The sequence below is a fragment of the Neocloeon triangulifer genome, unplaced genomic scaffold (genome assembly GCF_031216515.1).
Source record: "Neocloeon triangulifer isolate White Clay Creek 2 clone unplaced genomic scaffold, ASM3121651v1 ptg000014l, whole genome shotgun sequence".
NCBI lineage: Eukaryota > Metazoa > Arthropoda > Insecta > Ephemeroptera > Baetidae > Neocloeon > Neocloeon triangulifer.
The window spans coordinates 4371397-4386757 of NW_026775556.1; the positions used below are offsets into that span (position 1 = coordinate 4371397).

Here is a 15361-nt window from a genome sequence, read left to right on the forward strand (position 1 = left end):
ACTCAAATCCATTACCATACACGCCATTAAAACTTTTGAAACTCTTTTCAAGTCCCTCCTCTTAAGAAGGAATTGATTAGACGACGCTTAGAATCAATCGATGCTGCCTCGAGAGAAGTCAAACAAAAGTTTACCCTGCTACTTCTTTGGCCTGGGATGATGACATCACGTCGAATTAATATTTCAAGACGTCACAGAGCGATGGAAAGGAACATCTCATTCTCTCTCTCAATAGTAGAAGAAGGATTAGCACGTAGTTGTTCCGCACATGACCAAGCAGTAAACACCTAAGCTCGTTTAAGCACGAAGAAGTGTCTCCACTCATTATTATCTCGTCGTTTTGTGTTTGTTTTGTGACTCCTGCTAATGCTAAAAAAGAATTAAAAGTTGGGACGTCATTTTACTGCTTTTTAGGGAGCTCAAAAATTTAATACATTTAAAATTCTTTAATAAAGATAGAATTTATTTCATAGATAAAGGTAAAAATTTGCAAGTTTTCTAATGTGTAATGTAAAAGTTATTTAAATATTGTCGATTTATTTTAAAGGGATTTCAAGGTTGGCACTGTAATATATTTCGTATTGGAAAAATCATAAGAAAAAGAATATTTACAAGTAAGATAGTTCATCATGGCAGCAAATTATTTGATAAAAAAAAATTATAGATGGTACGAGGACGTTCAAGGAATAACATAATCAAATTTTCTAAGAAAATTGGAAAATGTGTATATTTTTTTCTGTTCAAGTTATAGAATAAATCGTAAATATAAAATTAAATACATCATATTTCTTCTAATTAAAATGATTGAAATTCACATTCTTATTAAAAGTGATCAAGTATTAATCACAATTAGGCCTCCAGACATGTTACACTCACCATTATATTATGGCAATTATTAAAAATTTAATTCAGGTAAAATTGAATTATTCAATTGAAGTGCGGTCCTGTATCATTGGAAATTAAAATAAAATTTGCGAAAATTATCGCAAAATTTATTTATATAACAAAATAAAAGAGAAAGCCTATGTGCAATGCAAAAACTCTTACTTTTTCAGAAGAAATTTATTTATAATAAATCTACATCATTTCCTGCACCTAATTATAAGTTAATTCGCAAATTCGTGTACCTGCTGATATCAGGGGTGACCTGGCGGCGCTTTGGCAAACTAGAGTGTTGCTCAGGCGCAGGTGGCGCACCCGTGTGGCGGCGCCGTCTCCTAGCAACGCGCCGCCGTTCTCGTTCTCGTTCGTTCGCCGAGTCTTGCTTGCGGCTTTTGCAGCCTTTGCAGGTTCGTCTTTCGCCCTCCGTGCGTCCGTCCGAGAGTGCAGAAGGAGGCGGGTAGGCAACCCTCAGCACGCCATGGGTCCTTCGGCGGTGCTCGTCACCCTGGCCGTCGTCCTCCTCGTGCGACCGGCCGCCGCAGGTGAGGCAAACAGAATCGCGCGTCAGGTTCAGGTCGACAGCGACCTGAGAGAGACTCTCACTCGGGGCCACACCTTTATTTAAAAGTTTCACCTGAATTATTTTTCAAACTTGGCGGAATTTCGCCTAATTTTTTCACTCACCCCAAGGCAGGAAAAGCCGTTCGCCGGTTTTGCAGACGTGCCCCTGAAAACCACCTGAGCGCGAAATTAAAGAAGAAGCGTCCGGCTCTTCCGGTCATGGTTGTTTTGGCGCCGCGTCCTGAAAAAAATAAGTTTCACAGGGGCTGACGTCACTTGGCGAGGCGTTGAAAGAAATTCACTTAAATTATACACATTTTCTAGAGCGGGGTCACGTAAGGTCAGCTCTGTAAACTGCTGGTGCTCAACTCACTGTGTTGCATTACTCAGGCGGCGGCGCCTTTGTGACTCACATTTAATTTTCCTCCACAAAGAGAGGCGTGTTGCATACTTCTCCAGTGTTCTTGAATTTAAATAATGAATGGAAATCCTAACATGTAAAATTCAGGAAGATTTGAAACTTTATTCTGTAATAACTTTTATGAAAAATGCCTTTTAAATTATGAAGAAAATTTAAACATTATTGTTTATTGTCTACGTTATTGAAAAAATTATCTTAAAAGTGACAAAAAACAATTTAACTTACACAATTAAAGTCCAAATGCTTATTAATTGTCAAGTAAGAATGAAAAACTTTGGCGAATTAAAGCTGTGGTGTAGCAAGCCAGGGTCCCATATTGAGTATTAAATTTCACTGATAAGCAGAGTTAGGAGAGGAAAAACCGCGTGCTTTTTATTTGCTCAAGGACTTGTTGCTGATATATCATAAATTTTCCACCCTGCTTGCAAAGCATACACTAACTTTGACTCACTCTCTCTGACGGAAACAAAACAAAACGTATTTAAATTTCAAACAGATCTTAATGAAAGGACAAATATTTTACGCTAATTTTGAGTGTTGAACTGGGTTTTGGACGCGCAAATTATAATTTAGAATTAATTTTCATGTAGATATCTAAAGAATAGTTGACTAAAACTCCAAAAAGTTATTCGCAGTATAGTGAAATTAAAATTAACGATTTTTTTTTATCGCTTTTTGCTAGACGTGATATGATTTTGTCAAACTATTATATATTTTTCAATTCACAATTCAAACCTTTGCAATGAAAAAGTTCACTTTTGTAGAGTTTTTCTCTGCAATTTCAAAGAAAAAGTGCTGAAACCGCTTATTTGTATTAAAAAATAATGATAACAATTTCATAATTTTCATAATTCAAATTGTAATTTTTCAATAATGATGAAAAAAGCTTTTTTTGTCATTTTTTTATTCTTTCATCACAAATTCCATTTTGAAAAATGTTGTCAAGCGTGAAAAGTTGTGTTAGGAACCGTAAGCATTGTAATTGAAAAAGTTGAACCCTTATTTTTTATTCAAATGAAATTTTAAAAAAAACCTAAATTTATAAAAGTAAGATTTTTTGACAATAGCGATGCCGCGTTCAGTGTCGTTTTTTAGCACAAAGAAATAAAGTGGCAGAGCCTTTGCGAGCACTCTGCTTTGTGTCCCTTTGCTTGGGACTTTCGCTCTCTCCCTCTCGTCACTCATCGTCAGTGGAGCTGCTGAAAAATAAATGTGCTGATGCGCCAAAGGGATCAATTTCCGTCCAAAAGGGGCTAATCAATGCGTGGGTGAGCCGCCAGAGCTCGCACCTCTTCAACAAAAGGGATCATTATGATTAATTGTTCACAAACACACACGTGTGTGTGTCTACGCATTTCTAAGTGCATTTTATCTAACCGCAAACAGCTCGACACTCGCTCATTTGCAACAACTTCATGTTCTAAAGTCGGTCGACGCCGCGGTCGGTAGAGAATTATGGAGAGAGAGGTGGAATTTGAGATGAATTGCGAAACAATGGAGTCCTTTGTTCAGCCTCTTTCATGACTGGAGAGAGAGCGAGGGAGGTTTTGCCAGTATTAAATTTTGCAGCTCAGGCCTCTTTTGAGAAAATGAGGAAAAAGGAATTGCCAACGAAAGCAGGCAGGCCGTTCTTTCTTTCGTTCCTCCCTCGCGATGACGCGCGGAAGAGAACACAATGGATTGTGTGCTTTGAGACATCCCTCAGATGAACGAAAAGATGTCAAACATTGTTACTCTCTTTGAGTTGTAATTTATTAATTGCTTTTTTCTTCAATGCAATTCCAAAATGGAAAATTTAAGAGCATTTCCAGATTCTTGTAGGAACAAAAGTTCTTATGCAAGAAAAAACGTGATTTGAGGGCAACAAATTAATCAGTCAATTCAAAAGGAACTAATCAAATTTTTAAGTCTTCTGTATTTCTTTCTCCAAAATAGGACAAACCAGACAAATCTGAAGTAATGTATTGATAAATTTGAGAGACTAAAATTGAATTTTGTTTGATTTCCCTGATTTTAACTTGAAAAATCAATAAATAAAAATTTTATCTCGGTTTAAACAGTTAGGAATTTTGAACACATTCATTAAATCTATAAGTACGTTAAATTTCAAGTCATTTGGCATCATTCTGAATTTTGTGCGTTACTAAAATTTTGTCTGCATTGTTCGTAAATCAGAAATTTTAATGTTTAAAAAAATTATGTGCAAAGTGCAACAGACGTTGCCAACAAATTTTTTCAGTCGTGCCATTGGGATTATTTATTTAATATGCATTCATTAAAGCAATTTACTTCTTATCAATTAATATTAAATACATAAAAAAAAAACTGATCAAAATTAACAAAATAATTCCTTAAAGATATTTGTTTTAATTTAAAGATTAATATTGCTTTTTACTTATTTGAAAATTGAAATTTTAGGTAAATGTAAAAATAAAAATTTTATTGCATTTTTCCGCCTAACTGAATTTTATGCAATACGAATATTTTTCTTTCTGACCAGCAAAGTCACGAACTGCTGCTCGATTTACTTTCGGATCGTTAACCTGGCGAGCTTATATAAAAAGTGTATTAATTCAACTGAAGCGGTGCGTCGCTTTTTTTCCGAGCGGGCAACAAACTTTCCTTGAGCGGAAAAACTCCATCCGTCCGTGCAGGGAAAAGTTGATATATTTTTCAGCTCTGGCTGCCACTCTCAGTTGGAAAAAGAGAGAGGGAAAAATTGCAAACAAATTTGCAGCTCTCGGTTGCAAACTAAGTGCTCGGCACACTCGGTCGGTAGGGCGCGTCTTTCGGGGCTGCAATTTCCTGCGCTTAATCACCGAGATCGATTTTCGATCGGCGCTTCTCTGTGTCTTTTATGGCTGATGGATGGATGGCCCTTGAGTGAAAAAAGAGAAAAATTAACAGTCAGCAGAGTGGTGCTGAGGTTGTTGATTTTTCGCATTGGGAAAATTTCATGCAGGGCACGTGTTCACAATGAATGAGCGGCAGAGCTTGATAAGCAGCGACGCTGATTCGATTGGATTGGTTAATTTCTTCCACTTGAATTGATTGCTCAATTGTCGGTTGTAATTTTGCAATCAAAGTAACGTTTCGTTGATTAACTTTCAGAGAAAAAGTTGTTTTATTTTTCTACTCAGCCAAAATTTAGGTCATTGGAGAATATAAATATGCACGTGAATTAAAATTTGTGGGATTTTTTTTGCATGATAAAATAATTCAAAATTTGCATCGAAACCCACATTTTGAGGTTGAATTTTCACCATACTTTCATTTTCCTACATAAAATCAGAGCTTATCGTTGTTACCATATTTTTTGTCTAATTGTAAGTCCGGAATAATGACCACTCTCTGTGCGCTGTTTATTTGTCATCAAGGTCGGCCAAGCCGATTACCAGTGAATATAATGAGACTGATGACGTTCTGCTGCTCATTATTTCGAGCACTAATTGAGAGACGATGCGCTGCTGCTAATGTTTCAGGCAGACCGCAAACCAAAGAGCAGCAAAAGCCCCTTACAAGCACGCGGTTATGCAACTTGCACAACCCCGAGTAAGAAAACCTTTGTCAGATTCGTAGGAAAGTTTGAGAATTTTGAAAAAGATATTTGCTTAAGACGGTATTTTTATTAGTTTATTGTTTAAATGTTTTAAGAACTTCGTTATCTGAACACCAAAATTTCGTGGATGTATTATTATTAATAAACCACATTATTCAATCATCAAAACGATTTCAATCAAATTATCATCAAATTGGTTAAGGTACTTGGCCTATTCAAGAAAGGTTGATGATATTTTGCTGCAATCCGTCCTAATGTATTTTTTTAAAGTCTGTTTTGAAAGTTTGAATTATAATTTCAAATTTTAAAGCTAATTTTAATTTGCGCCTAATATTATTTATTTAATTATTTCACGCAATATTTTTTAATCCCTTTTCCTGCAATGAGCTACAAATGTTTGCAATAATTTAAAGTTTCTGGAGATTTCTAATTAAAAAACGAGCTTCATAGTTTACAAAAATTAATTACATTCACAACATTCGATTGACTTCACTTAATATTTTTAAAGCCTTATTTTCAAAAGTGCTCTTTTATTTAATTTTAAATATTAATCTTGTGTTAAATCAAAATTCTACATTTCAATGTGTTTCAGATTTTCAAAAAGCCATAATATTAAATGAAGGAGTATGGTTGTTGGCCAAATTTTGTTACCTATGCCAAACCGTTCCATTTAAGGGAATTTGATTGAAATTTGTGACACGATTTTGTAATTTATGATTTATTATTTTTAATTTGTGGCTAATTTGAATTTATTTTTGGAAGACATCAACTGCTACCAGTGCAGCAGCACTGACCATGAAGACCCGTACCTTTGTCCGGAGACGTTCAACGACGAGGGCGACCCTGACGGTTACCTTCCGCCGGCGCAGTCGTGCAGCCAGGTGCACGGCGCCAGCTACTGCATCAAGCAGACCGGCAGATTCGAAGGCACAATTCAAATTTATTTTGTCTCCTTTTAGGGCCGGGTGCTTGCTGGCGGTGTTTTCTAACTAATTTGCTTGCTTTCCAACTAACCACTCGCTCTCAAAAGCAAAATTGCTTCTTTCTGTTGAGCCAGAATTCAAGTGCGTGCAGTGCGCGTCGCCAAACTGCTCGGCGCTCTTTCCCCCGACGCCCTGTGACGTGTTTGAGGCCAGTTACTGCGTCAAGAGCGACGGCCTCTTTGGTCAGGTCACAAAATTCAAAGCTCAGAAATAGATACAATTCGTTTAAAATAATAGTGCACCATCTTTACTAGAAACAAATAGAATTTTTATATTTCAAAAATTTGAAAGTCTTCTATTTACTCATTGCACGAAATAAATTTATATTTTCTTAAATTGGAGATGATAATTATTTTTTTATCATCATTATTTTTAGAATGTCATTTTCCATTTCCTTTCTTAATAATATATTATCTTTTTTTAATTTTCCTTTAATTATTATTTATTTTTTTATTTCCAATATTTTCTTTTTAAATTTATTTGTGCCTCGTCCACGCTCCTCTGCTCAAGAGTCAAAGAGACCGATTTAAGTTTAGCCTTTGAAGTTTATGCTCGGAATCCGTTTGTTCTCCCAGCTTAGCTTGCACTTTTCTTTTGCTCGGTGCACCTGGAGTCAGACCAGACCTGCTTGCACATTAACCCACTCTTGAGCGTTTGATCCTGCAACTCTGCAACCCAACCCGCAACCGACCGGTTGTCACCGAGACACTTTAGCAACTGCATGCAATTTTCTCACAAGCTCAATCACTCTAATTTAATATCTAAAACCTTCACTTCCTGCATGAGAACTTTGAAAACCTCAAAATGTTAAAAACGCAGCTGGAAATTTCATGCTCTGGATAAGTAAAAATACAAATCGTTCCAAATTTGTTCATTAAAAAACGTAAATGTTTTAAATGATTTTTTTCCTTTAAATGAGGGTTATAATTGTTTCAACTAATCCTGGGCATGTTTTTGCTTTATTGCCCTAAAAAAAAAATATGAAGTAAATTAAAAATATTATTTTGATTTATTTTTCAACAAATTTTGTTTTGTATTCTTTGTTTTTTACATACCAAAAGAAAAATAAAATAATTCAATTAAGTTTTATTCAGAGCATTTTTCCTTCTTCTTTTCTTAACAAACTCACATTTTGCTTAAATATCAATCTCTTAAATTTGTTTTTCTCCTTTTTGAAGGTGGCCTTGGCACAAAACGCTTCTGCTCGGCCCTGGACCTGGGCAACTACTGCAACTACGTTCGCCAACCTGGTGACGACAAAGAGTATCGCTCCTGCGTCTTCACCTGCAGCAGCGACGGTTGCAACCCTGGCGCCAGGACGCTTCCCCTGGCCCCGTTGCTGCTGCTGCCAATTCTGCCCCTTGTCTGGCGCCCCTAAATACTTTCAAAACCCCATGATCTACTCCAGAGGCTCATTTAACTAAAAATTCCTCACTCAGGTAGATTCTATGAATCTCAAATTAAACGAGATGGCAACATTTAAGCATTAAAAATCGCTTCCATCAAAAAACAAACTTGCTGCGTTTCAGAAAAATTATTTTTGAAAAAAAAAATCAACACCTAATAATTAATTTTGGGATCTAAAATTTGACAATTTGATCCAAAACTATTTTTAAGTCTTTCAATTTTACTTAAAGAACTATCAGGATCTGCAGTACTGAACTTGCTTTTAAAAAAAGTTTCCGACCCCTGTAGGCTGTCTTCATATGAATTCGTCTATACATTTGCATAATATTCTCTGAACCGTCTCTGCCTCGTGATTTCAATTCAAACCACATAAACAAGTTTTGAGTCTCGGAGTGAGAGGGTGCGAATCAGCGCTGGTGCGGCAATTGTGTTGGTGCAAGTGGCGGACAGATGGTGCTTCGGTGCGCAACGGGGGGAAAGCAGCGGCAACCCGCATGGGCCGAGCGCCGCGCTGGCTGCATAAACTGCTGCCCCCGTTTCGCAGCCCGCATGTGAAAATACGGGCGATAACAAACATGATTTTATAATTAAGCGTTGCTTCGCAGTAGAACGAAAGAAAGAAGATGAATCTTCACACTTGTTTAATTCCCTAGGTTTGAATGATATTTTAGAGCGTTTTGTATTTTCCAAAAATGTGCAAGAGTTAAAATAAAAAAGTGGTAATCTTGTTTGATTTTGTAATTGATTGGTTTTTTTCCAAGGCTAAATTTATGATAACTTTAAAAAAATTTGACCATTTGAATAAGTTAAAAGTGAATAAAAAAATTTCCGTCGTAAATGTAACATAAAAATAACATAAAATCTAGGTGGTCTTTGGAGGCGATTGGAAAAATTAGCAGCGTTGTGGCAAAATGGCTAAAAATAGCTCTCAACGACGCGACAAGGTCTGCCAAAGTTATTCGCGCGGTTGAGACCAACTACTAATAATTTGACAACGGTCTGGCTTCACTGCTTCTTGTTGTTATTAGGACCCACAAGTTACATCAACGGAATCTTCCATGTAACATCTTTCGCTGATTTTTCGTTATGAAAAACAGTAATTAAATTAAAAGGTTAAAGCTTGGCAAAAAATGAAAGCCAATATATTTTCTTCTGAGAAGGGCCTAAGGCCAATTCAAATAAATTTGATTATTTCCTTCATTGTGATTTTTCAATAGGTCAAATTCAAATACTTACAATTGGAAATCGAGAAAAAAATTGTGCATCCGCGACTTTTATAAAAGGAATCCTTTATTTTTATCCAGTTCTACGATCTCCATCTGGTTGCTGGCAGATTTTTGCACCACAACTGCGAACACAATCCGGCCTACCCAGGTCCAGGTGCTGCGACGAACCTTAAAAACAAAAGTGACACCTGGACAAGCAAAGCGGAGAGAATTGAGAATAAAATCCGCAACAGACACTGGAAATATAAATTTTGTGCGGCTGTACAACAAACATACGCAGTTTGCTCCAGAGTTAAAAGTAAATTGCAGTTAAAAAAAAATCATTCCAAAGAGCAAAAGATGCGGTTTTCGCGAGAGAAGAAGTGCGCAGTTGTGAAATTGATTACTATTTCGGGGTCGCCTTTATCGGATCAAAAAAGGCGCTGCCCACAGCAAGAGCATAACTTTTTGCGGTACAAATTAAACTCTTGCTTCTTCGGAGAGTATAGGGAGGCGATTACACGATTAGTCATGCAGAAGCAGCACAATTAATATAAAAGGCGAGATTCGATTTTCCCGAGCAAGAAGGCCCCACCCTGTAAAAGAAAAATATTCACAAGAGAAACCGGTCGTTAACTAATTCACAAGTCAGTTGAATAATTATATGATTTATACCAATTTAGGCCAAATTTAAATAATAAAAAATATATATAGAGAGAAAAAGGTACTAAACTACCTTCAAGAAAAAAAGAATAATATGGGCCACACTCTAAGAAAAAAATACCTTCCAGGGTACCATGTAATTAAAATACTTTGAAAGGTTTTTTTTTTTAATTTTATAATCTATGCTGATTTTGTAATTAAATTATTTTTTAAGATATTCCATAGAATAAAAACTAAAAAAACTTACTATAATTCTAAAATGAATTTGATTAAACTAAAATTTATTTTATTAAAAAAGTGTTGCAAGCAAAGTAGAGGTGTGGGTCTTGCTCAAGAGACAAAAAGTAATAAGGATCAATTTGCACAGGGTCCGCGGGCCATATCGCGGTGGCCCGTGGGACAGGTCTTGCTTGTTGCCAGGCTCTGAGAGCTGGGCGGAGGCCTTTGCTTTTATTTCTTTCTTTCTCATTTCTCATCGATAGGTCGTCAAGGTCGTTTCTGATTAAAAAAATATATAAAAGTCACTTTTCTTACAACAAGTGCATGTGTTATTCTCGCGTTCTCAATTTCAACCGAAAAACGCGAACCTCTTGTAGACCAAACGATTAATTGAAATTTTTAAGGTTCAATCTTGTCACGGCTGATTTTAAATTTACATGTTTTTTTGCAGCATTATAATGCAATGACATCATATATACGCGCTCGGCCTATCTGGTGCTCCACATCGAGAAAGTCGAGATTTTCGCGTAACAAACGTAAGGACGTCTAGTTCATTTTAATACCTTGTTAGTGACGTATTGTAAAGCAAAGGTGATTTATCGTTTCTATACCGTGCACTGACCACTTTTTACGAAACTCTTGTCCTCCAAACATCGAAAACCGCCTTACCTACTAATATCAAATTTTCCTACTCGCATTTAACTTGAGAAATTAACTTTATTATTGATCTTGAGAATGGACGCCAAGAAACACCACGTTGTGTATCAAAAACTCACTGTATTTTGAATTTTCTTTTATCCGCATTATGAAAGTGATAAACCTCGATGAATTAAATGTTTTGCTCAAAAGCGAAAAAACCCATAATACAGTTTTGATCTGGAATTGTATTATTTTTATGATTAAGAAAATAAAAGTTATTATCCTGTTTCAGTTTTATTTTTTATTTGAAAGGTTTTTTACTTTCAGGTGAGTAAAAAATGGAAATGGAAATAATATTGAAAAAATCTGAAATTAAAATAAATCTTAATATTAATGAATAAACTTATTTTCTTTTTAAATTTTGCATTTTTTTTTCAAATAGCTTTTTTTCTAAACTTAAAAAGGGACAACTTTTTTCTGAACTTGGAGTTAATAAATTCAACAGGCTGGTGACTGGTGACCTAAGAATTTTGATAAAACAAAATCCATCGTCGCTTGATAAGAATTTTAATTCCGCATGCAAAAAGTAAAAGTGATTCAAGTTCATATGAGAAGCGGTATATTTTTTGTATTTGAAAAAAGATTAAACAGCACATTGCACTGGGAAATACTGTGAACTCAGCATTGTGCAAATGAAAATTTTTGTATGGGTTCGCTTCTGGTGACAGCAGGTGTGAATAATTTTTATGCAAGAAAACGGTGGCACTTTTTCTGGCGTGCAACAGGATGCAGCTCAATTTGTAACACTTGGGGCGCGTCAGGGACAAGCTAACCAAAGGAACTATAAGAGCAATTAATTTTCTTCGAGCAGGATAATATTATATCAAACAAGAAGAGGAGAAAACAAGCCGCGCTTGAAATTGTTTATGTATATCAGTAATTAAAAGTCAAATCGCGCACAATTACTACAATAGCTCCTTATAGTCTCGCGATAATTGTAACTAATTTTTCTTTGTTGCCATGAAAAGTGATGATTTCTTTATCTTATTATTAACAGGATGATTCCAAATTATTGCAAGCAGTCTCAGTTCAAAAAAGTGAAATAATTTTCAAATCTTAATTTTTAATTAATATATATTCACCAAGCCATTATCCGAACTGACGGTTGAAAACTTAACTTTAAGGCATTTGGTAGGTTATGGGGTTGAAAGAATTGTGTGTATTTTAGTTAGATATGAAAAATTAATAATTAACTGTAGTAATATCAAGATAGAGCTTTGTAAATTTAACAGTCTATTATTATTATTTTAATTATATATTTAGAGCTTATGGAAAGTTCATAAATTGAGCGTATTCATTGAAGGAATTGTAAAATTGGTATCAGATTTACAATGAGATTAAGGAGAATTTTCTTAAAACATTGGCGCATACCAATTTAGTAATTTAATGAGATAATTCCATTAAAGATTTTGGCTCCTAATTACTTTCTTATCATTTTAAACAGTTAAATACCTCTAATAATTGTTTATTATGTTGCCTACTTGTATTTTTTCCGTGTTTTAATTGAATTTTTTATTTATTTTTTGACACATAGAAATGATTTTTTTGTTCAACTGCTTTCATAATTAAAAGTAAAAATGTTATTATTCATTCCATTTTATAAAGCCAAGCAGTTTCAGTAAATCCGCGAAAAAGCCTCTAAAAATCAAATCAATAAGTCAACAAGTCAGAAAGCTCTGAAAATGGATTAACATCTGGAAAGAGAATTGTCAGTAAAAATTACAAACACTCAATTTGAAAAAGATATCGGCAAAAAAAGCAAATAAAAAATCCTCTTTTATAGAGAAAGGAAAGTGAAACTGTATGAGAAAAAAAGTTCCCCTAAAAGTAAAAAAAATTTAAATTATTATTTAATGCCTACTTTTTAATATATTCACTAACTTCAACATCCTGCATTAATTTGATTTTATAATTTTAAGAACAAAACTGATTGCTTGTTTTTTCGTTTTCTTAAGAAATAAATAAGTGAAGGAAGTCTTCATTTAAATTAAAAATTTAATTAAAGTATCTATGTAGCTAATTTCTCTTGGCTGGAAAGTGACTTTGTTGGGTAAAATTTTCGTTGCCAGTTGGTGACAGCAAACGAGCAGCTGCCACGTTTATTTGCCCGTTTCTGCAGTCAGCAACACGCGCGCATCAAAAGCCATAACGTGGCGCATAAATTGTCGCGCCAGGCCATCTCTGGCCATTATCGGGCGTGAGGCACCCCATCAAAAGCAGGCAGCTCCCGGGCAAAAGTGGAGCACGCGACGTGTATATCCCTCTCTCAATTTTGACACACAAGTTAATTCGAGGGCGAGTTCACCCCGGCGAGGGTGAGTTTGGCAACAGGTGATGGAAGGGGGCGGTTGGTGACCCCGTTTCGCCGCGGTCGCCATGACGACCCAGCAGCCCTCGTGCACTGCTCGGACCTGTTGAGTTTTTCTTTATTCTTCCAACCTTGTGTGCCGCCGATTCGGGGGAAAAGTAAATGCTTCGGCTATAGCGAGGGAGAGAGATTAGATTAGAGGCGGCGAAAGGACTTTTCATAAATACACACACACACACAACCTTATCTGCGGCGGCCGCTTTCAAAGTGACACTAGAGCAGACCCTCGCGCAGGTCACCAATTGAACGCAACCTCCCTTCTTCCTGCAGGAAAGGTTCATCGCACCCTGATAATTAAGCTGCATTCTCGAGCTAAACAACCGTTTTCTGATTATGACAAACACACACAAAGCAGCACCGCGATTTCAGTGAAAAACGATCGCAGCTAGTGTGGAGCAACAGCCATTTGTTCTCAAACCCCCGTTGTAAAGAGTGGATGCTTTTTTTAAAGAAAAATTTAGCGAAGAAACATTCACCTGATATTGGCAAGAATAAATTAAAAGACAAATGAAAAATGTTTTTGTTGTTTAGAATTTCACGATCATGGGTTTATTCATGGTGATTTGAATTTAAAGTCGGCTTTTTCTTTGACGGGCTTTGTGAGTTTTTTATTGTTTAAGAAAAACAATATCCTGCTCTACATGTTTCGGCTGCGGGCTGCAGCCATAATTCATGAGCTGTGCAATCATTTTGACACAAATTAGAAAAAAAAACAATTTTTTTTTTTAATATTTTTCTTTCAAATTAGCACTTTTCCGTGAAAAACTATTCAAATGTTACATTTTTATACAAAAATTTGACAGTTGAATTCAAAATTATTCGTAACAAAATTATTTTTATAATAATTTTGGTCAGAGAATATTGAAACTTGTGTTTTGAGCGTACCTTTCTCGGGGTGGTCGTGAATGCATCCGTCGAATATTTGTGTTAAAAATTGTTTTGTGTAAAAATGTATCATTAATTGTAACATTTGAATAATTTTTCAGGAAAAAGTGATAATTTGCAAGACAATTTTTTAAAAAATTATGAACTTATTCTTGTCAAAATGATTTCACAGCTCATGAATTATGCTGCAAACCGCAGCCAGCCAAAACACGTAGATCAGGATATTGTTTTATCTTGAACAATAAACAACTCACAAAAACCCATGGAGGAAAAGCCGACTTAAAATTCAAATCACTGAAAATTTTTTTGTCTGATTTCGGCTATTTTGGCTAAATCTAGACCGCAACAATGCTGTCCCACTCGACTCACACATTCTTTTTTATTATTATTCGGTTTAAGCAATTAGACATAAAAGACAGTAATTCTTATATCATAAAGACCGCTAATTTGTTGCTTAATTAATCCAATGGGGTTATAGCTGCTGAGATTAGATTTTATTAAATCTAAGAAATATTTTTACGACGGCAAGAATACTAACAATAAGATTTTTTATTGTTTAAATAATATCTTTTCCTGTACTTAATTGCAAAAAGTTATGGGCACTGTGTGATTGTACTGTATCTGCGAAAACACGTTGTAAATGTAATAAAATAAATAGATACAATTATAAATTATTATTATAAAGACCATTTCTCTTTAAAAATTTATGCTGTAAATATTTGATCTCATATAATCACAATTAAATTCAAAGGAATAATCTGAGTCATATTTTTGTTCACAACATTAATTGGTGTGTGAAATTCCTCATCCCGGAATTTTTATACAGAGAATGTTTTATTGTTTATGTGTTCATTCTGTTAAATAAAACTTCAATGAATTCAAATCACGCAATTCATTGACTTTGTATTGATCCTTTTTTCAAGAATTGGAAACCGTATTGAAATCGCAAATAATCAAGTACTTGAGCTTGACACGAATCTTCACAAGATGAGTCAATTGATTATTGGAATGGTCCTCACGTTATGAAAGTCCCTGGCCTGATAATTCGTTCTTGTCCGAATCTGATATTTTCACGCGTACTTTCCGCCAGGTTGTAAATTTCACATTTTTAAGTCCAACAGATTAATTACGACCAATTTCACCAATTGTGTTCAAAACATCGATTGCTATCTCTGACTGATAAGACGCTCTTCAATAGAGTTGTTTTGAAACTGCGTGACGAGTTTATTGTGCGATGTTCAAAAGAGTTGACGCAAAATTTCTCACTTCTCAGCACTCACGAATTGTAATCTGCAAATTTCGCAAATTTTGTTATTGAATCTGAAATAATACAATACTTTCCAACCAAGCGATTTGAGATTTTCAGCGCGGCTAATGTGGCTGTGACAAAAAATATCATTTCCTTTGACTCCCCTTCCGATTAAATTTCAGGAGGAGCAGTTCACCTTCATTATTTAGACCTGTCTTTTTTTAAGCATAAACTTTTTTGCCAATTGTCGATGTTAAGTC

At 35.2% G+C, this 15361-nt stretch overlaps 1 protein-coding gene and 1 long non-coding RNA gene across 4 annotated transcripts; one reads left to right on the plus strand and one right to left on the minus strand.

The window, feature by feature from the left end:
* Window positions 1-713: 713 nt before the first annotated feature.
* LOC132200669 (uncharacterized) lies at window positions 714-2664 on the minus strand. 3 transcript variants are annotated; one of them, XR_009442183.1, is made up of 4 exons: window positions 2090-2099; window positions 1857-1906; window positions 1567-1684; window positions 714-1497 (listed from the first exon to the last, which is right to left on the minus strand). It is a non-coding gene; the product is annotated as an uncharacterized LOC132200669 (long non-coding RNA). The 3 variants fall into 3 exon arrangements; XR_009442182.1 differs by lacking the exon at window positions 1857-1906 and having other exon boundaries at window positions 2090-2664; XR_009442181.1 differs by having other exon boundaries at window positions 1567-1906; window positions 2090-2160.
* LOC132200668 (U-scoloptoxin(05)-Cw1a) lies at window positions 1224-8554 on the plus strand. Its single transcript, XM_059626316.1, has 3 exons — window positions 1224-1424; window positions 6186-6350; window positions 7585-8554. Exons 1-3 carry the CDS (start codon window positions 1361-1363, stop codon window positions 7782-7784), a joined length of 429 nt encoding a protein of 142 aa, XP_059482299.1. The 5' UTR covers window positions 1224-1360; the 3' UTR covers window positions 7785-8554.
* Window positions 8555-15361: the final 6807 nt, after the last annotated feature.

Coding starts and splice junctions, on each gene's coding strand:
- LOC132200668 (XM_059626316.1), top strand. CDS start 1,361: ATGGGTCCTTCGGCGGTGCTCGTCACCCTGGCCGTCGTCCTCCTCGTG. Junction 1,425..6,185: donor CGTGCGACCGGCCGCCGCAG/GTGAGGCAAACA, acceptor TATTTTTGGAAG/ACATCAACTGCTACCAGTGC. Junction 6,351..7,584: donor GCAGACCGGCAGATTCGAAG/GCACAATTCAAA, acceptor TCCTTTTTGAAG/GTGGCCTTGGCACAAAACGC.